The 22,126-nt window shown below is 36.5% G+C and overlaps 4 protein-coding genes across 4 annotated transcripts; 2 read left to right on the top strand and 2 right to left on the bottom strand.

Annotated features, from left to right (window-relative positions):
• Nucleotides 1-1,465: 1,465 nt before the first annotated feature.
• Nucleotides 1,466-3,014, top strand: LOC117923347 (fasciclin-like arabinogalactan protein 21). Its single transcript, XM_034841609.1, has one exon. The coding sequence runs from the start codon at nt 1,517-1,519 to the stop codon at nt 2,726-2,728; it is 1,212 nt and encodes a 403-aa protein (XP_034697500.1). The 5' UTR covers nt 1,466-1,516; the 3' UTR covers nt 2,729-3,014.
• Nucleotides 3,015-3,317: 303 nt separating this feature from the next.
• LOC117918997 (fasciclin-like arabinogalactan protein 21) lies at nt 3,318-4,873 on the top strand. The gene has a single exon (XM_034836008.1). It carries the CDS (start codon nt 3,461-3,463, stop codon nt 4,637-4,639), a length of 1,179 nt encoding a protein of 392 aa, XP_034691899.1. The 5' UTR covers nt 3,318-3,460; the 3' UTR covers nt 4,640-4,873.
• A 668-nt stretch (nt 4,874-5,541) lies between these two features.
• On the bottom strand, nt 5,542-13,033 carry LOC117919007 (eukaryotic translation initiation factor 3 subunit I-like). Its single transcript, XM_034836017.1, has 8 exons — nt 12,775-13,033; nt 12,425-12,640; nt 9,610-9,737; nt 9,027-9,146; nt 8,797-8,886; nt 7,848-7,934; nt 7,682-7,761; nt 5,542-5,858 (listed from the first exon to the last, which is right to left on the bottom strand). Exons 1-8 carry the CDS (start codon nt 12,956-12,958, stop codon nt 5,783-5,785), a joined length of 981 nt encoding a protein of 326 aa, XP_034691908.1. The 5' UTR covers nt 12,959-13,033; the 3' UTR covers nt 5,542-5,782.
• Nucleotides 13,034-14,196: 1,163 nt separating this feature from the next.
• On the bottom strand, nt 14,197-22,126 carry LOC117917262 (protein NRT1/ PTR FAMILY 8.3-like). The gene is made up of 5 exons (XM_034833479.1): nt 21,876-22,126; nt 19,346-19,451; nt 19,047-19,264; nt 17,106-17,662; nt 14,197-15,265 (listed from the first exon to the last, which is right to left on the bottom strand). The coding sequence occupies exons 1-5, from the start codon at nt 21,930-21,932 to the stop codon at nt 14,443-14,445; spliced, it is 1,761 nt and encodes a 586-aa protein (XP_034689370.1). The 5' UTR covers nt 21,933-22,126; the 3' UTR covers nt 14,197-14,442.

Genomic DNA, 22,126 nt, shown 5'->3' with positions numbered 1-22,126 from the left:
TATGTATTCTCTATATTAAAATGAAGTAGTTGAAATAAAAATTTTAAAAAGAAAAATAGAACCAATTTTTGTACAAAAAAAAAAAAAAATTAATTTTAGGTTAATTAAAGCAATTGATTTTTTATTTATTCATCAAACTCTTCTCCTAATCTAATTATATGGAATACAACATAACAAGTTTAGAATATAAGAAAGTTGGGTATTTCTTGTATAAGAGTATTTGGAAACATTTATATGTTCATGTATAGGATCACAAATGATTGAAATTAGATTTTTAAAAAAAAGTAGAAATTCAAGCTCCGAAGGTTATAAGTCTTAAAATCCAAGCGGTAAAAATATCATTATTACTAAAATGTCAATGTTTAATGTAGAAGAAATAAAATTAATTAGGATATTCAAGTAGAAGCTAACTATCATATTTGAAAGAAAACGAAAAATCAAAGAAGGTTTGCGTATGACTCACTATTTTACCTCGATCACCACTTCTGTCAATTCATGTGATTATATCAACATTGTCTTCAATGGAAAACTCTTTAAATGAACACCACTAATTTTATGATTTTTATGGAGATATTACATTCAATTAGATTTCAAAGAAACGAAATAAAATTTATTTCAATATCATCATGCTTTTGTCATATGGTCTAACAAAAATTTATTAAATAAATTTAATTTGACATAAGAAATATCAACAAAGATCTATATGAACAACGAGTTGGCAAATATAATGTTGAAAAATTGTTCCATGATGAAAGTAAGTACTTTGATAAAAGATATCATTCAATAAAGATTGTCTTATAAAAATGGAATTTATAAAGCCTTGTGATTAAATTATGGATATTTTTACAAAATTTCTTAAATTTGAAGATTTTAGAAGGCATAGGGATGCTACTTGAATTTATGAATCAAACTTAAGAAGACATCATTAAAAGTAAACTCGAGTTTTTGGAATTAAATTTCCAAAAAATAAATTTAATTTATTTTAAAAGAATTAAAATATTTTCTAGTTAATTTTAATCTATACATATGTGCACGCATGTGCGCACGTGTGCGCTTGTGTGTGAGAAGTTGAAACTTGGAGGAAAAATGAAAAATAAAATAAAATCAAAGTTGGTAGGAGACAATTTTGGAGGCATGCAACTGCAAGTACCGCAAAGTGGAAGGGGTAATAAAGTAATTCCGATTATTATAGAGCCACTCTTGGGGAGATCTACCTTGTCCACTCGTCAAAGAGCTGACTCAGCTTGGTCAGTTGGTCACGATGTGCCAGTGAAGTACCTAATTGAACCCTTTCAACGGGACAGAATCGTCTTTCCACTAAAATGTCAAGGTCATTTTGGTCAGAACGCAAGCAAAGGAATTCTAACGGTCTCTGTAACCAACCGAGCCGTTTCTCATTTCTCTCGTATAATAGAAGCTGTGCGCGCGTCCACTCCACCACCACCACCTTCAACCCACGCTCTCTCCCTCTCACTCCCCAAAAGCTTTCTCTCTCTCTTTGCCAAAACCCCAATTCATGGCGAATCTTCTACAACTCACTGTCCTCACCTTCCTCTTCATCTCAACCGCCTCAGCCATTGACGAAACTTCAGCTTCATCTCCAGTTTCATCATCGCTTCCGCCACCAACATCTCCCTTTCCACGGGACAAAGACCACCCCTTCTCTCCTACATCTCTCTTCAGTCCCATCTTGATCAACCTTGGCTTCCATGATCTTGCCATGGCCATTCATTCTGTTACCGACTCCACCTTCACCGCCTGGAGCGGACCTACCACCATCTTCGCTCCAACCGATGCTTCCATCCGCTCATGTATGTCCTGCTCAGTACCTCGCCTCCTCAAAGAACACATTATTGCAGGCGCTTTCTCTTTCCACTATCTGCGCACGTTAGCGTTCGGGACCAAGATAGAGACCATGGTCCCCGGTCGATGCGTCACCGTCACCTCCGCTGGCAATAACTCTAGGATCTTCATTGGAGGCGTTGAAATCACTCATCCGGACCTCTTCAACAATGGCCTCATCATCGTTCATGGCCTTGACGGCTTTGTCACTCATCTTTCGCCTTATTCTTGCAACATCGAGAGAATGACATCTCTGTTACTTCCTCCTCAACCGTCTGAACGTCCGCAGTCAATTTCTTCGTTTTCTATCACCCGCCTGATGCTAAGAGACGCCATGCTTCGCTTGCGTATCAGCGGGTACGGTATACTCTCTCTCGCACTAGGTGTCAAGTACGCCGAGCTGGTCGCCCTCCAGAACATGACGGTGTTTGCCCTGGATGACGCGTCTATCTTCTCTGGAGGACACGAGTACATCCACAATGTGAGGTTCCATATCGTGCCGAACAGGATGTTGATGGCCGCGGATCTGGCGAAGCTGCCGGTGGCGACAGTGTTGCCGACTCTGTCCCAAGGTCAGAAGCTGATGGTGACTACTGCAGGGGGAGGGCCGACACCAATGATGATCAATTATGTCCGCATCAAAGCTACGGATGTGATAGACAATCCCAGAGTCGCGATTCATGCGTTGTACTCGCCGTTCCCGCACCTTCAACGGGAGGTGACCGCCGGCGAAAACATCGGACGATCAGGATTCGTTGCGTCGGGATCCCAGGCTATGAGGAACGAGCCGTGTACAAAGATGGACGGGAATGATTGTGCAGCTGCACCTGCACCTGCGGCGGTGATTAGACCGCCGTTTGAGATGGAAGATAAGGATGGTCTGTGAATCTGATTTGTAGTCCGATTAATTACTCTGTTTTGAGATAGACCGTAACAAAAAACCTTATGATCATAGAGGACATTTCTGTTGTGGGCAGTACTATAGTGGAATTAGGTCATTATGCTCTAGTGCATATTCAAAAAGAGAATGTAACCAGTCGGTCGTTCCCAGTGGTGTGTCAACTGTAGTCCATCTTTTGGATCAATTTCGTTTTTCCAAGTTGCTGTTATCCTTCGTCTTCATGAAGCGAAGAAACTTTGGGTATAATTCATTCCTGTGATTTTCCATTTCATTCTAAAGCAACCATTTGATTTTCCATGTCATATTGCAAAGGATATGCATACGTTGAAGCAACCGGGTTTGATGTTTTTGCTAAAAATATTTCAGGGGTTCTTTTATTCAAGCACTATTCTAATTTTAGATTAATATCCCAAATTTGAATCATAGAAGTAAAAATAGGCATATTTTAATTAATTCAGTGTAATATTTGCAATAAAATCATAATGTCAAAAGATATGTAAAATGATGAAAGGATGATGCAAGTTGAAAGATGGCGGGTTAGTTTTGGTGCTTTGGATGGTTATAGCGGAAAAAAGGAGGTAACTGATTGTGCAGCCGCGGTGATTTTAGTTTGAAGTTTGAATTATAAAAGTGCAGTACAGCACCGATATTTCCATTCACAAGGGCTTTTGTTCTGTTTCTACTTGAACTGATTTTTTCTCTCTCCCAAACACACACATGGTGAGTCTTGTGCAAACCGCCATTCTGGTGTTGTCATTCTTGGTCTCAACGGCCATGGCGGCTGAGGAAGCTTCATCTACGATTGCACCACCACCAATAATATTGTTTCAACAGCCTGGGGACCAACCATTCTCAGCAACATCTCTCCTCGCTCCCATCTTGATCAACCTTGGCTTCCAAGAATTCGCAATGGCTGTTCATGCTCTATCTGCCGCGCCCGCCCTCAACACCTGGACTGGTCCTTCCACCATCTTTGCACTCACCGACTCCTCCATCCACTCCTGTCCTTCCTGCTCCATCCCTCGGCTCCTCCAGGAACACACTGTTCCAGGCCTCTTTTCCTCTCACCACCTGCGCAATTTAGCCTTTGGCACCAAGATCGAGACCAGCTTCCCTGGCCGATGCATCACCGTCACCTCCGCTTCCAACAACTCCAAGATCTTCATCGAAGGTGTTGAAATCACTCATCCGGATCTCTTCAACAACGGCTTCATACTCGTTCATGGCCTCGATGGCTTTGCATCTCACCTCTCTCCTTTCTCCTGCAATGTCGAGAGATTCGCCACTCTCTCCTTTTCGCCTCCTCAGCCCTCAGATTCTCCACAGGTACCTCCTCCATTTTCTGTGATCCGCCTGATGCTAAGTGACGCAATGCTTCGCTTGCGTATCAGTGGCTTTGGCATACTCGCTCTGGCAATGAGGGTGAAGTACGCCGAGCTCGTCCAACTCCAGAACATGACGGTGTTCGCACTCGATGATGCCACCATCTTCTCCGGTGGACGCGAGTATATCAGCAATGTGAGGTTTCACATTGTTCCGAACATGCTGCTGATGGCCGACGATCTGAATAAACTTCCGGTGAAGACGGTATTGCCAACGCTGGAACATGGCCAGACTCTGAAGGTGACCGACGGCGGAGGCGGATCAAATCCCATGAGGATCAATTACGTTCGGCTCAAGAGCCCTGATATTGTGCACAACCTCAAGATCGTGGTTCATAGCTTGTTCTTGCCGTTCCCGCACCTTCAACCCCGAGTCGAGGGAACCGAAGGGCTGGAATGGAATGCAGCAGGACCAGATGTGATGGAATCGAACGGTGAGATGGTTGATATGGACCCAATGCGGGAAATCATACCAACGGATGAGATCGAAATCGAAGATCATCACGGTCTATAAAGTCTGATTTGGGAGGGGGGGTATCCTTACAAATTCTCAATCCCGTATCTCAACGAGTCGGTCAGTTAAGAGTCGGGTGCGATAAAACAGCAGTCCATTCAGTTTAGGTGCTCTACTAGGTAACACATGCTAGTTACTGGTTACTTGGTACCTTTTCTTTATTCTGATTGTAGCATTGTGCTTAGCCATGGAAACATCGTCTTTCTTCTCAGCAAGACATGAGTAGTTAAACATTCTCTCGTACTATTCGCATCTGTGTCTCTGTCATTGTTATACTTAACAAAATCAATTTTAAAGATAAAGACTTAAAATGTTAGAAATCGCAGCTCCCCACATGGCCCAGAGTCCAGTTTCAGATGGACTCTGCTGTAACATTACCTGAGAGAAAGCACCGGTATCTTTATCGCCAAAATTGGCCAGGATATTAAATTGTCAGGGTAACCATTCACATTCATTATCATGATTTAACAGGATGATGGACAGCCAATTTTCTTAATCACCTATATTTCTGGCTTGCTTGATTCAGTTGCCATTGTCTGAAATCTGATTCTTTGATAGATTAACCTAAAAATAAACACAGTGATTCCTATTCGATTAGCATTTAGGTTCTTCAATGAAGGCTAGAACTGGGCTCAGCTTTTCCGAATGCTGCTGGTATTTTAGTTTGAAACTTGATTCCACCCGTCCGAAATATTGGGATTTGCAGCTGTGAATTGGCAAATCCTGGATTAAACATGCTTAATGCCAAAAACACATTTGAAAGTATTTCTATTCAAACTTCTTTTAGTAAAAAACATTCTCTAAAAATGTTTTTTCTCCAAAAACACTGCAAGTGTTTCTCAAGGCTACCTTAATTAAAGGTGCTTTGGCATTTTGCAAACACACTTTTTATGTTAAAAATATTTTCTAAAAGCATAGTAAAACGGATTCTTATACATATCGAGTGCAAAACTAAACTTCCCTCAAGAGGGTAAATGTCAAAGAAAAACAATTTAAATTGTTCCAGTTTAACTGGCGTCAGAATTGAATCTAACACAAAACTTTGATGCTCGGACAAGAAAATGCAAAATCTTGTTGAAGAAAATGCCTGTTACAATGGTAAGTCCAAGGAAAGGAAAAGCTCGCTTGCTATTTGCTCTGGATCTAAATTTTGACATTGAAGTAATCTGGGTCGAAATGATGTAGTCTTACGTATCCATCCTCACCACCACTTGAGAAACTACAGGAGGAAAAACAAAATCAAGGTCACAAAAATTTTAGATCTTCATCTCCCATATTAGCAACATGCATAACAGAATTCTACTTCTTTGATGTGCATGACAATTTTGCGCATATTAACTTAAGCAGAGGTTTGAGTTGGTATGATTTCTGAAATATAAATCATACAGATAACAAAATACTAAAAACAAATAGAACTAAAAATGTATCACTAGGAATCAGACACATCTTACCCAAACAGCAAATGAATATCAGACAAACAATGCAAAATATAAATGACAAGGAAAATCCCAAATCAATATGAAAACCTTGCAACTCTGTCATCTCATTAAAACTTCAAATAGACATAACTTCCCAACCACTTAAATAGATTTTTCCCAGCCAGCAAAGGTCCCAAGGATTTTTAAATATTATCTTTGAACATTGTATTTTATCTTTTTAACAAATACAACTTTTCTATTTTTTGATAGGCAAACGGGGAAACATTTATAAATACGCCTAAAAGGAACAAATACAACTGTCAACAAATCATACTTGGCTTTGCAGATCCATCCATGCAATAGGCATGTACAAATTAAATGTGTTCAAACACCTTCAACATTGTGCCCCAGGATGTCTTAAATATGAATATTTCCTATATATCATCCACAGATACATAATATTTTTCTTTACCAGTTTTCATAAAACCTTGACTTATGATTGCCATTGAAATTACCATTTCAACTGTTGCCATACTTTTCTCTCACCATTAAAAAAACAGTAGGAATACTGATTTTAAACATTTTTTGCAGCTTTTCAGCTGAATGAGTTGCACATTAATCATTCTGCAGGCACTATGACATGGGATTGAATGTGCAGGGAATTTGATCATCATACAACATGAATTTATGAGGTAGAAACTTTAGATATTACAGCTCTGACCAGGTTTAACATCAGTTCCCAAACTAGTAAGATGGGAAATAAATTAACCTGAAACTTTGTATGAGGTAAAAAAGGCAGGGGCATGCTTGTTAACCATTTCATAAAAAGGTGAAATGACAGAAACTATTGCTTATAGGTTCATAGGTTATTATCCTTCCACTAGTTTCATTCATTTTTTTATTTCAATATATTGTTGGGCACCAGTATTACAATCATTTTAACCAAATTTACTAAAAGATAAGATTTCAAGCAAAATGAAATAAAGGTGTGAACACAATAAAAATAAAGATATGTTGGTTGCAGCAGCCTCAAAAGATCATGAAGAAGCTCAAGAGTTCTTATAGGCAATTTTGGAAATGTTTCAAATATCAATCTTAATCTCACTGAATTTACAACTGACAACACCAAACAACTCTTTTTTTTGTAAATGACGAAATCATAGAAGAATGCTAAACAGGAGGCCTGATCCAACTACATGAGAAGTTTATAAAAAGTCCATACAGAAGATTTTGGGGACACACACCATCAGAACAACCACCAAACCACCCTCCCACACACAAAAACACACAAATAACTTTTTGTACTTATTATACAATTTCCTATAAAATGCCCATTTAAAAACACTTGTTTCCTTTTTTCCAATTATATCAGGATATTCACAAAATATGTTAGATATCTTGTAGGGTACTTATTATAATTTCCTGGCCAATGATGGGGACAAAACTAATGTAACAAAGAACATGATGGTGTTCAATTATTAAGGGAGAATAAAGCAGTAATAATAAACATAGCATGACCACACTGAGGGTGTTTCAACCTAAATTTGAAAATGCAGAGCTTTTGCTCATCCATGTTTTAAGAAACTTAATCAGCAATAACATGCCATAATAGAAGAAAGTATACCTCTTTCCATCAGGGTTGAATGCTAAAGCATTTATAGGTCCAAAGTGCCCTTTCACACCTCCAATTTCTTCTTGAAGAATCTAATCAAATGCAGGAATATGATTTAATTAACCCAACAACAGTTTACACACATACACACACAGAGATATATATAGATATCTATTACCTTATCATAGAATTTTGCCTCAAACTTTCCAGCACGATGATCAGTTGTTGTGACATGTGATGCATCTTGACCACCTCCTAGCACTACCTGGAGAACACAAAAGAATCAAAGTTAGAAACAGCATGAACAATCAGCGATATCTATTTCCACCATCCGTAAATTTATATACCCAACACATGTAAGTATACACACAATAAATTTTAGTATTTCCCTGGTAGAAAGATGTCATTGATTATGTACTGGCCTGACCTAACTATGCAACCAGGCTCACATATAAACAAACCAACCATGGACCTCAATAATATGAATGTGATTGCTTTGAACCTTGAGGGCACCCAGACTTGGCTGTTGGCCCTTAATCAATAATCAAGAGAATGATTGAAGAGCCAGGTTTCAAACCTTTCTACACTATTACAAATTAATTTCAACCTTTCTGAACCATGTAGTTTTCCTTCAGAAATGAGAGAGAGAGAGAGAGAGAGAGAGAGAGAGAGGGTAAGCATAAATCATGATAACAATGAACAAATATATGCACTGAGTTAACTCTACTTATTCCTTGTGCTTTGAATTTGATTCATTGTAGCCCTTAACAAATAATAAAAAGCACTGAACAGATTCAGATCCATTTAAGGGCTTCCCAACACCAAATTAGCATATCTAAAGAAAGATAATGCAACTTTGTTCATATAGCATATTTATCATAGATGATTTCAAACTTAAGATGGAACTTATTTACTAAAAAGTCTTATCTGCATTTGAGAAAGTTTTTGATTTCCCTAATTCCAAGTGATTGAAAGGGGAAGAAAAAAAAAAGGAAGGATGTTGCATGACCAGGATATTTCTCAGAAAAAGTTCATTTTATGTTAACTAGTAATGGGAAAGGTGCATCACCAATGAAATACAGAGGAGATATAAAATATTTAACAGTTAATATCTCATCAATACATACATGATCAAGAAGTGGAGACATTGTAACTGCATTGACTGGGCGTTCTGTTAGATATGTCTTGATAAGTGTTAATGTCCTGCTGTCCCAAAGCTAAGAGATTTGTTGACAAGAAAACAACATCAGGAGAAAACTTGATGAAGCTCCAAAATAGAAAAATTAAAATAATAAGAGGGACAGAGGGTGAGATAAAAGAAATGGGCGCAGAATTATAAAACAATGAGTTGTGCTACCTTAGCAGATTTATCCAGGGAGCCAGTAACAAAATGTGAACCATCTGCAGCTTTTGAAAGTGATGTTACTGTCTTTTTGTGGCCGGTTTCCTTGTCAGACTCTTTAAGCAGTTTCCCCGTCTGCAAGTTTGAGAGAGGACCAGAAACTTCAATTCAATAACAAATGGAAAATAAAGGCTGAAGTCTTGCTTTAAAATATTTCAACTAGAACCACAGGTTAAAGACAAAAATATTTGCAATGCTCAGTTTGATATGTTTTCAACAGTCAGTGCTCAATTATAGACAATTTTGATTTTCTATTTTTAAAAATAGAAAATAGTACTTATATAAAATGTATGAATTTACTTTATATTTTCAAAAATGACTTTTAATTTTTTAAATTTGAGGTAGAAATTTTTTTTAATACCAACTTTTTTTGAACAGTTTTTTAAATTCATTATCTTTTTAAGGTAAGTCTCAAGAGATTCTTGCATTTTATATAAAAATTACTATTATTTTCAGTTTTAAAAAGTGTATCAAAACATCACCTTAATTGTTTCCATCAAGGTTAGCAGTCAACCATAAACCTAATGCAGACACTTACCTCAGAATCCCATATACGAACAATAGCATCTTCACCAGCACTTATGATAGTCCTGTTTAAGGGTCCCCAAATAGCTCTGTTTATCCTTCCTTGAGGGCCCTTGATGACAAGCGCAGACTCAGCCGTCTCTGAAAAAAACATCATTTCTGATTGTAAAAGTTGCCCACTTTCAACTTAGAAAGGCTACATAACACAAGCCTCATCATAATTATTAACTAATCCTGTGACCATTTGCACAATACCTCAAGACATTTGGATATTAACACTAAATTCTCATGTTAAGATAAAAAAAAAAATGTGCCCATGGCATATAAAATATTACAATCATGCCAAATAAAACTGTTTGTAATAACGGCTGTATGCAACTCACAATGATCATGCACTCAAATTCGATATTGCTCCATGTACAATAAGAAATGCAAAAGGTGGAGGTGTCTCACCCTTTGCTTGCGGATGACACACTGACTTTTTGTGAGGCTTCTAAGGACTAACTATTGCATCTTCATCAGGTTTTGATGTGGTTTGAAGCAATTTATGGGCTCTAGATCAGCCTAGAAAAAATCGAGCTAATTTCAGTTGGAAGGGCTCCTATTATGGGGGAGTTGGTGCATATTCTGGGTGTAAGGTGGGATCATTACCTTTCAAGTATCTTGGGCTTCCTTTGGGTACTACATTTAAATCAACGACAGTGTGGGACTTGGTGTAAGAGAGGGTGTGGAGAGGGGTCATTACCCATTGTGATCTTCTTTCAACTCATACTTTCCTCTTGTCCTTAGGTCTTCATACTCTTACCTTCTCCTTTCTTGCCTGAGCCAAGGTATCATTCAATTTCTACCGAATAGGAGCTATCTATTAGTGCTTTCCTGTACCTAATTTATTACCTCATTTCGTGTTAGCTCTTGGTGTAGCCTTTTTTGGCTCTTTAATCCATATTGCTCTTTTGCCTATCAAAAATATAAGGCAGGATACCTTGTTTGACAGAATATGTTAGCAAAATATGAATACAATTTATCTTAGTAAGGTTGACAAATAGCATCCATTTGGATATACTTCCAATTTTCTATTTTTAAAAATAGAAAATAATAACTTCTATATAAAATATGAGAAATCCTAGAGGCTTTCATTGAAAATGTAATGGTTTTTAAAACTCATTAAAAAAAACTCCAAATTTGAGAACTTTTGAAAGTAATTTTTTAGGACATGAGGTAAGTGTATACTTTCAGCACAAGAGTTTCTACTTTTTCTATAGAAATTTTTATTTAAAAAAAAAAAAAAGGAAGTGTATCTGAAGCCTTAATTAAAAAATTTTAGATCTTATGATGTAATTGAGAAAAAGATTGTGGGATTTTAGACCCAAAAAGAAACCCCTCTCATCACTCTCAGTGCACAAGAGTATGGCAATTAATGAGTTTAAAATCTATATAAACTGTTGGAGAGGTTAACATTTTATCTCTGGATGCTACCTTCTAGGAAATATGTTGATTGGACTAACCTATTAACCTCATAACAGAGTCTCTAACAAAATTAGGTTAATGCCTATGAATATAATAACAATAATACTCCCCCAGTCCAGGAACACAAACTTACTTCCTTTCCAAAGGTCAGCTTCTAGTATCGCAGTGGAAATTTCAACTTCCATTGGAAGTCAACATGTGCTACTCGAGATAAAACCACGGACTTAACAAATAGGCTTTGTTCAGGATGTTAGAAATATCCATTACATACAGTGATAAGACCTGATTATTTGCATGTGTTTTGGTTCCACACCCCTCCATTGTGAAAATGTCATATTAAGAAGCATCTGTCTCATCCTTGGTGAACTTCAAAACAATAAGGTTTAACGTAGACACTTCACTGGCCAAAGGTACAACACAAAAACCACAGGAATACCATGTAAATCCTACATCCCTCCATGGTGAAAATGTCATATTAAGAAACATCTGTCTCATCCTTGGTGAACTTCAAAACAATAAGGTTTAACTTAGACACTTCACTAGCCAAAGGTGCAACACAAAAACCACAGGAATACCATGTAATCCTCACCATCAAAAAATGAGTAAGATAAATTATTACAGCAATTAGTAGCGAATAATTCATTCTTAATTATTTTTTGATAGGTAAAAAAAGGCCTGCATTAGAAATGCCTAAAAGTGGCAGAAGGAGTACACACGAAGTATACAAATAATGCCCCAAAAAGTGAAGTAGTAAGGAGACAACTTCCCCTTACTTTACAAGCAATCAATCAAAGATATCCTCTATATACACCCTAACCCAATTCACAAAAAATAGGAAACAACAACAAAGAGCAATAATAAATAAGAAAACAAAATATTAGTGCTCGTATGGGAGTGACTCTGATGAAAGTATATGCTTTTATAAAGAATCAATTAGTGTTTGATAAACCAAAAAAAGAAAAAAATGATTTTGATGGTATTTTCAGTGATGTGTTACATAACAAAAAACCAAAGACCTTTTGAACAAGCACCTACCAACTGATTCTCTAGATTTTTAAAAGTAATTTTTAAAACTTTGCGAAAAGCCTAATTTCGCAAGGAAAAAGCGCTTCTAACCCAGCCAAGGTCTTCACTCATTGCCTAAAACTGGGTTGCCTTAATTAACCGAAACACGGTTTAAATCTCTGAGCACATAGTTGATAAGAGATTTTGTTTTGTGGTGATTTTTTCTATGTTCCCACATTTTCTGCTTGATCAAACGAAGCCTAAATAAATATCCAGAATTGCTGGAATTCTGATAAAAACAAAAAAAAAACGAAAACAAAACAAAACAAATAACAAAAAGAGTAGATAAAAATTACGCTGTGAGGGATCGCGAGCAATGCGTTTGACATGAATTGCAGAAGTCAATTCCATGAAAGGATCGGTGGTAATCAGAGCTAACTTATCCCCAACAGAAAAGTCCACAGACCTAGCCGGAGAATCAAAATTGAAGGAGTAAAGCTGCGCCCCTGTTTCTACGTTCCATAGCTTCACCGTCTGGTCTGCACTTCCAGTGATCAGCCGCATCGAATCCCCTGAACAATCGACCAACCAACTAATCAATCAATTAACCATGATACCTCTCCTGATAGAAAACCCTAACCCCTGGTTACCGAAATAACTTCCAAGGCTAAAAAAATGGACGAATAACATCAGAAGGAAGACATACTGGAGACATCGCAGGTCCAAACGGCACCGTTGTGGCCACGATAGGTGCCGAGGCGCTCCCCGTTGTCGGCGAACCAGACGGTGGGAGTGTGATCCTTGGCACAAGAGAAGAGTAGATCTCCATCTCTGTTGTACTTTAGAAACGTTAATGGCCTTTCATGGCCTTTCATCAGAATAGGCCTCATGGCTGCCGCTGCTTCTTCTTCCTTCTCCTCCTCCTCCTTTGGACTGCCACTCAAGTTTATTCAGAGAAGGGACCGGCGAGCCTAAATACCGAGGGTTTCGTTCCTTCACCTTCTTAAATATCCTTTGGATGGGCCTAGAGATGATACCCGGACAGGCCCAATGGGCTTTTTTTTTCTAACAAAGCTGATCGCATTGCTCAAGTCTGTAGAAATAGGAAATTCATTGGGAAACTCCTTTAAAACCAATATATCCTCATGTGGCCCTTGCCATGTTACCATATCATCTATGTGACCAAGAAAAAAAAAACATACTAATTTAGAATTTAATTTTATTTCTCATACAAAGTGTTAGATGCTGGAAGACATTATATTTCTATACTTGAAATGTAGAAAATCATATTTAACAATTTTTGGACATCAATCCGTACCTTAATTTTATTTAAGTTTTCAAAAAATTTTCATTATTAATATTGATAATAAAATACAGTATATTATATTATATTACATTGCATTATTAAATATATATTCTAGATTGTAAACATTATATATGGAGTACGCTATATATTGGCATATTTTGAATTATAATGTAAATAATAATATAATTTTTTTAAATTAATAATTTCAAAATAAAATTTACTTCTTTCATCGCAACATGTTGATATCATAGTGATAAATTATTATATTCAGAAAGAAAATTGCTTCAAAATAATTATATAAATATAAAAATTGATTAAAAATAAAAACACAAATAAATATATTTTTTAAAAAAAAGGCATTTGAAAACATGAAAAATAAAAAAACACATATTAAAAACAATTCATAAAACATTTGAAAACACAAAAAACATGTTAAAAATATTCAATTCCCAAACAGAATTTTATTTTCAAAAACATTAATAACTATTTTTTAAAATGATTATCAAAAACTTTTTTTTAACAACTAATTTAAAAAGCATTCCCAAAGCCCCCATAAGCAGCCACAACGGCTTTTACACACAAAGGTGAGCAAAATCGTGTACAAATCATCCCAGTTACCCTATCATGTCATCCTGTAGAATTGTCCACACTTCCAACTATTGGTCAACTAGTCAACTACTACTTATAAAACCTGCATGACAATTATTAATATTAATAAAATGTAATACCACATCCTATGCCAACTGCCTTACAGTTTGAACCTAGAAGCATTCAGCATTCCTCCAGTACCCTGCAGACAATTATTTGATACGCAACAGCATATTTTCATATTTTACTTCAGTCCCCACCTTATCATAAATTAATTCAGAAATTTACAGGAAAAGTAACGTCAAACACCTATAAGAGAGACTTTTACAGAATAAGAATAATAATTACAAGTAGTTTTTTCCAATCCAATATATTACAGACGTCCACATGAAATTAGATAGAAATTCTGAAACTGCAGGAACATGTAGTGAAATCCCCCTTATGGCCAGGGCCCAACCATAGCATTCCCTTGGGGAATGCCTAAGAGGCCGCCTTTCGTTTATACATTTTTGCACAAATCATGTACACCAGCAAGTTCAGGAAACTGAGACCAGCCAAGAGCCAGAAGTAGTAATCAAGATGGCCCTCATTCAGGTTATCTGGAATCCATCCCGTCTTCCCGTCCTCAGTTGTCAAGGTGGTCACAACAGTCAGAATAAAAGCGCTAAGATAATTCCCCAAGGAAGTTGTTAAGAGTGACAATGCACTACACAGGCTCCGCATGGCATCGGGTGATTGGTCATAGAAGAACTCAAGCTGCCCAATGAATGTAAATACTTCTGCAGCACCCAACAAGAAATATTGTGGTATTTGCCATAAGATGCTAAGTGGTACAGCAACATCTTCATCAACCAAATCAAGGGCTGTTGCAAGCTGCAATCTCTTAATCTCTACCAAAGCAGCAGCTGACATGCAAAGGACTGAAAGGAAGAGGCCAATTCCCATCCTCTGTAACTCCGAGAAGCCCCTTTCCTTACCTGTAAATTTCCTTGCAATTGGTACAAGGATCCTGTCATAGACAGGGACCCAGAAAATGACACTGATGACATCAAAAGTGGAGAGAGAGGCTGGAGGAATGGTGAAGGATCCAACGGTTGTGTCCATGACCATCCCCTGCTCCACAAACATGGTAGACATTTGTGCATAAACAGCAGAAAAGACAATTCCAGTAGCCCAGATTGGAAACATACGAATCAGGATCTTCAGTTCTTCCACCTGCGTGACAGTGCAGAGATTCCAGGGGTTAGAGAAGTCTCCACTTTTGATTTCAGCATCTGAAATTACAGCAGCTTTGTCAAGGCACCTGCAGTGGAAATAAGATTTAATTAATATTTTTTTTCTGGGGAAGCATTTAGATTGCTACTGAAGATGACGATAACTTTCAGCACAAGAGATGATTATAAGAGCTAATGGAATTTAAACCCAAAGGGAGACATCATTTGCTTATAGTTCTCTAGTCCTGGAAAAAGCAAAAGAAACTCATAGAAGTGCAAAATCAAGAACCCAAGCTAACTCTACGTGCACCAAAAGTCTCCATACGATATTTAATCCTTCAAGTGACACATATGTCCTCCAAAAAGGTATGCATGTCAGTGTGCACAGTATATGAATTATATTATTGTTGTTTCCTCCTAGCTAAGATGAGATAATTTGATTGGGAATCATTAGCTTCAGTTTAAATCTAGAAGCACAACACAATCAAAAGAAGAGGAAGGAAAGAATATGAAAATTTTAACAAGAAAGTTTGCTTGTGTTAATCACAGAAGCACTAGAAGTGACTATGTGGCATAAGCTTGTACAACCATGGAAGAAAAAAGTTTCAGAAAAAAGGGCATCTGGATCCAATTGAAATTAAATCATTCAACTCCATATTGCTTTACATGGCAACTGCAATGAGCCCAAAATGTTTAGAGCACTCTGAATCCATTCGCTTCCCTCAAAAAATTTTCATGACACTACCAAAAAGTTTTAGTTGACATATCAAATTATATTTTGGGATAGTATGGGAGATAGTGGTTTTGTGTAGTTAACTTAGTGGTTGACTAACTCAGGTGCCATTTGCATATACTTCTGCTTTTGCTAATTTAAGAAAAATGGAAGTTTAAATGTTTTTTCAATAATGTTTTCAATCTTTATAAACAGTAAATATGTTCTATGGTTTATAATGCTGTTTGTTGTTTTCAAAGTTAAAAACAAAACATGTATGGTAATTATTAGTTTCTTTTCCAATGGTCAATGTTGACGCTTCCATGTAGTTTGTTTAAAGAATTTGACAATCAAAAAAGTTTTGATACCTTCATTTTTTCTAAGTTTTGCTACCAAATTTTGAAAACAAAAAGTAAAAACTACTCAATGGACATGATTTTTTTCCCTAAATTTTAGAAACAAAAATTAAAAAACAGAAGTGCAACCAGACCAACCTTTATTTAACGAGATTAAGCAGAATAAATTCAAAATAAACAGAGGAAAACAAAACCTGAATGCATACATCTATAAGAACAAAAGGGATGTTTAAAGTTGCAAAAATTGCCATAGAACCAGCCTTATAAGTCATGCCATGAAACTATCAAAGAATAATGGAAGAATTTGATCTAGACAAAGCACAGATGGAGTTGAAGGACAGCCCGGATTCACAAACCTGACACAAAACAGTTGGGATTTAAGAATGTTGCACTATTGACATCAATTTTATCTTCCATTGTCATTTTATGGATCAAGGATGGCCAAGTTGAAAACAATGGAGTCATTTCTACTCTAAAAATAAAAAGTGGATTCGAATGTACCATGGAGATAAAATCATTCCACATGTTCAATGTAAAAATTCAACTAAACCCAATATGTTTTAATCACATTGAGTTTTTCTTAATGCCATCTTAAAATAAGACCATTCACATGACTAACTAGTGTGTATAAATGCCAAATACATAAAAAGATCTGATTTCCATGGGTTATTCAAAACAATACCTATTTTAAAAAAAGGGTTATCCAAAACACCACCTAGATCTGTATACAAGAAAAAATGTATTTATAAGCAAGGTAATGGGCTATTGCAATAACAAAAGAAAATTGATGTAAATATAAGAAGCAATAGTTCAAGATGGAGAAAAGAAATTGAAAGCAAGAACATTAACGAAGAAAATTACTTTAGCTCATTGCTGTGCTCCAGTTTCCGACTTCCTTCGATTGCAGAGTTCTTGTCCGGTGTTTCATACAGGAGATTGCTATCTTTCGGGACCTCTAGCTTCCATTTGCGGAATGATGCAACCAATACCTGGCACATTCTTGTAATAGGGCTTCCCCCTGGTTTTTGGAATCTATAGAGTGGTGTACCAGAAAAGAAACTTGCAATAGCAATGCCCATAAACAATGCAGGAATGCCAAACCCTAGGCCCCAGCCAGCATTGTCTTGAATCCATACAAGAAAACTACTTGACACAAGAGCACCAATATTGATAGAAAAATAAAACCAATTGAAGAAGGAACCCTTCTTTACCCTTTCTTTAGGGTCAGTATCATCAAACTGATCTGCCCCAAAGGATGAAACACATGGTTTGATCCCGCCAGTCCCTAGTGCAATCAGATAGAGCCCAAAGAAGAATACTGCATACTGAGCTGTGGTAGCTGGAGGGCATACTGAACCCACACAATCAGCAGGCTTGAATGCAGGAACTGTTGCTGAGAGAGTCAATGTACACATACCCTGTACAAAGTAAAATATTTATGTTACCTACAGAACGAGAAATTAAGACATTTAGACAGAAACAACCAATTCTAATGAAAAGAAGGCAAAATATAGGGTTCCAGAGAAGGAAAAATGCATGAAGGATAGCATCAACTTTCTCACTGGAACTAGCAAAAGTGTATTAACACTGTCCATCTCAGCTCTCAGGTCCAAAGCCTTACCCAACTATCACCAAAGCTATCATCATAAAGGCCTAATAATACTCAAGTAGTCTGCGAAGATGAAACAATTCCATTCCAGACATCAATTTCAACATTTTGGAAATATGGTCTTACACATTTCCTTCCCTTCCAACAAAGGATGCACAGAAATATTGAGATAAACATACTGTAATTAATATTTCTAAAACAGGAAGAGGAAGTGGCATGACAAGCAGCACAAAGAAAATCTTTGTCCTTTGAATTTCCTTCTCCTATTTCCTTTGCACTCATTAGTAGCCTTTAGTTTAATATTTTCACTTAAATCTTGTTATGCTTCAAAAGCACACCGTATTCAAGTGATTTAATCAGGCCCAACACCATTATACCATGTTCTTAGAAAATAGTATACTGCAAGCTTACTCCAGTTCCATTTGTAACCATACTGGTCCATTTTCCAAGTGAGATTGGGCTAAATGGGTTCTAGAATTCCAAGGTACATAAGGGCTATGCCTAATCAAGCTTGTAAATGCCACATCTACACACTAATCGAGCTTATAAGTTTCAGTTTGGCATCAACTCCTTCCCCAGAAAAATTGGAATGACAACAATACACGAATTTCAAATTTCTTCAGACGTTCTACAATCGATTGGGACATTTGTATTGAGACAAATCAAAACAAATGAATTCCTGAAATCCTAAGTTTCCGAGACTAGGCAGATATTGGAACAAAATGCCTTCAAATTCATCAAAACTTAAAAACCTGCCTCCAGGATAATTTCATCAGAATTATCTCCATAAATAATTAAATAGCTGCTAATCTTGCAGAATTCCAGTACTGTGCTGTAGATAGTTGTCCAAGAACTGTTAACCTTATCTTCTCATAATATTGCTAGTGTCTAGGATTACCTTGGAGGTTAAAATACATGTATACACACAAACACCCACATACAAAGTTGAGCATTAAATGTTGAGGATGACAAACTGCACAGCAGGATGAATCAAGGGGTGATGGAACACAGGCTTATCATGTGGCAAAATTCAGTAGTTCACAGAACAATGAAATAAAAAATGAAAACTAGCAAGCTCAATTCTCGTTTGTTTGAATGATTTAAGGACACATGTTAAAGTTCTTTAATGAATTTCTTATCTGTAATTGAAAATAAGACAAGAAGAGAAAATGAGGTATTTAGTTAGTATTTACGATGAAGTATATTGTGGAGAAAACAGCAATTGTCCAATATCTTCCGCAATAGGCATCTGCTAAGACAGCCCCAATGAGGGGAGTAAGGTAGCAAGTGCCTTGCCAAGTGGTAACATTTCTTGCAGCAGAGACATTTCCTTCATGTAGTTTGCTGGTTAGGTAAGTAACAAGATTAGTTGCAATCCCATAGTATGCTAAACGTTCACAACATTCAGTACCTGCACTTTATATTACAACTGTTAGAAGCAGTATAGATTTTCAGATAAATGAAAAGAAAATAAAGAAGTAAGATAGATTACCAAGAATGAAGGGACATGCTCTCCAGTTTCCAGTGTTGCTCCTCAGAACAGGCTTCCCATGAATGTCAACTGAGCCATCTCCTGTGTGCAGATCGCTGTTTTCATTCTGAAGATATAAAATGAACCACCCAACGCATGAGACATAATGAAAAGATCCCAATTGTTTGGAAAATAAATCTTCGTGATTTTTCTCACGCACACTGAGGAAATGCACATATATTCTGACGGAAAATAAAAGCATGAAAGCAGATTTATTTTAATATCATGGGCAATATCATAGAAGTTATCAACTAACCTTTAAATAATCCGGTCCCTTAGATCCATAAGTGTATTACAATAGATGAGTTAGAAATAAGGATCCTCAAATATTTGGCCTAAAATGTATAACATAATTCAAGTAGCTGCCTAGGCAAGTAGAAGGGCCATTGCATTTAGGCCTTTTAATGATACTGGCTCAAGTGCTGGCCCTGTAAAACCCAGTCAAAGGCCAATCAAACATGAGATTCACACACTCAGTCACTTAAAGAAACCATCAATGAGAAAGCCATATATGACAGATTGTCAGGGTGCAATCAAGTGCATATCATGGAAAACCATTATTGAGCTTTTGACGTAATTTTCCTGTATTGTAAATGGGGTTGCTACACAAGTTTTAACTTCAACTTGGGCCACAACTGTAGTCTTTTTTTGTAAGTTCACAAAAGCTAAATGGTTAGAACTATTGCATAAGATTATCACTAAAATTAATGACATAAGACCTCTATAAGCCAGCATAGCAACAAAGAAAAACAAGAGGGTTAGAGGATATAGAGCTTGCAGCCATATCCATTTCATTTGAAAAAAAAGGCAAACACATGCATGATGAGAGCACTTGAACCCTCTATCATGTATTTCACCAGGAAAATAGAATCTCTCTCTCTCTCCTACTAGGCTGTGGTTGTTTTTAGGTGAAAATAGACAGATGGCAATTTTTTTTTTTTTTTTTTTTATGAGGCTCGATCCTAGAACCTCTTAGGTGCCCACCTTAATCTTTTGCCACATGATCCAGGCCTCAAGGGCTCCAAAACAGGTTGTATTTGGATGCATAACAATAAAGACATCCTAACTCTTGTTTTCCCAAGTTCTTAATCATCCTTACACCAATCCACAGTCCATAACCATAATTCCCAATTATAGTGATGGATTTTCAAAAGATCAAGTTCCCCTGGAAATTAATATGATTAAAATTGAGTACTTTCATTCTTAAATAATCCAAAAGGCCACGAGTTTGTTTCAGTGAAACGTATAGATATGGAATCAAAAGGCAAGAAGCATACAAAATTTAGTCCAATTTCGAAAGATTGTCCACATTCATACATTCTAAAACTTTTGCCAAAAGGCAAACCCCATTCTCTACTTTAAATAGTCCCTCTAGTAGATTAAACCTAAACATTCTATACTACACCATGAAAGTTGGAACTCCATCTTCTATTCACAAGGGAAGCCTCCCTGTATAATGATATTTTATTCTTAAAATTTACATATCTAATCCTAATTTTATAAGATTGTTATAGGTTTATAGTTATTTTAAATCTTATTCTTAAAATTATTAACTTGAATTGAATACTTTTAATCAAAGTCAACATTTTATTTTAACAGCCCTCTTATATCGTCATTATAGAAAAAATTGTAATATAACCTGAAATATTACATTTACAATTATTATTCAATATTTTCTCTTATTGCAGTAAAAAAAAAAAAAAGAATAAAATGCACAATAGGATTAGAAGAATATACTCAAATAAAATCAATTTAAGTTAGACTTGATTATATATAATCCAGTCGCAACACAAGTTATTCACTAGTTGTAACAAGGAACAAGGACTATGTGCACCGAGCCAATAGCCACTAGCAAGCACAAGATGCCCGCTTCAAAGTCATGCTGCAACTGCAACAGATTGCTGTAAGACGATGGCCAAATTTCAGAACCTTTAAGCTGCTTTCAAAGCAGCAATAAAAAAGAAAAAGGAAAATGAAAAGGAAAATTGAAATTTTACTAAGATACAATTCGGTTTTTCTGTTTTGCTGGGTTTTTTTAAAAAACAAAAAAGTACAAAATGATAATACAAAAATCAGGTAAAAACTTTTTCAAAGATTTGATTTTTCTATATATCACCTAATATTCTCGGCTAGGAGAACAAGCAAATAATCGACTGCATAAGTGGAAATTATTAGTATCCTAGAAAATCAAGAGCAGAGAAGACAAATGTTTGACCTAATTTTTCTCTTCTTTTCTCAAATTTCTCGGCAACCAAACAGAGAATTGTAGATGGATCGTATCTACTGCTTAACCATACACGATCATAAACCAAAATACCAATAGGACTATCAAAACAATCCGGGACAGAATTTCTTGGATATTCAATACAACACACAGCATCTGATGCTGAGCGCACTCAATGGATGCCCTAACCTCAGCCATTTGAGACATAAGTCAATTTCCAAAGTTAACAAATATGCATCAAAGATAAGAAGATGATTGAGAGGGAACCTGCAGAAGTCCAGTCTCCAAGAGCGATCTAACCTCCTCCTCCTCCTGAGAACCCATCCCTGACTCTGCAGATTGAAAACACAAACAACCTATGAAAATGGCTAAGGCGGAACAGTCTTCCTGTATTCCGATCCGTAAAAAGGGGGATTTCGCTCACCCCGCTACACTCGTCAAACTTTGAAGTTGAAACGAAACTGAGAAGTCTAAGACGAGGTTTGGCACAACCCGAATACCAAGTTGTCCTTGTCCTA

This window comes from Vitis riparia, chromosome 1 (genome assembly GCF_004353265.1).
Source record: "Vitis riparia cultivar Riparia Gloire de Montpellier isolate 1030 chromosome 1, EGFV_Vit.rip_1.0, whole genome shotgun sequence".
Classification (NCBI taxonomy): domain Eukaryota; kingdom Viridiplantae; phylum Streptophyta; class Magnoliopsida; order Vitales; family Vitaceae; genus Vitis; species Vitis riparia.
Note: the sequence above shows the minus strand (reverse complement) of the source record. Positions and strands in the feature narration are given on the sequence as shown.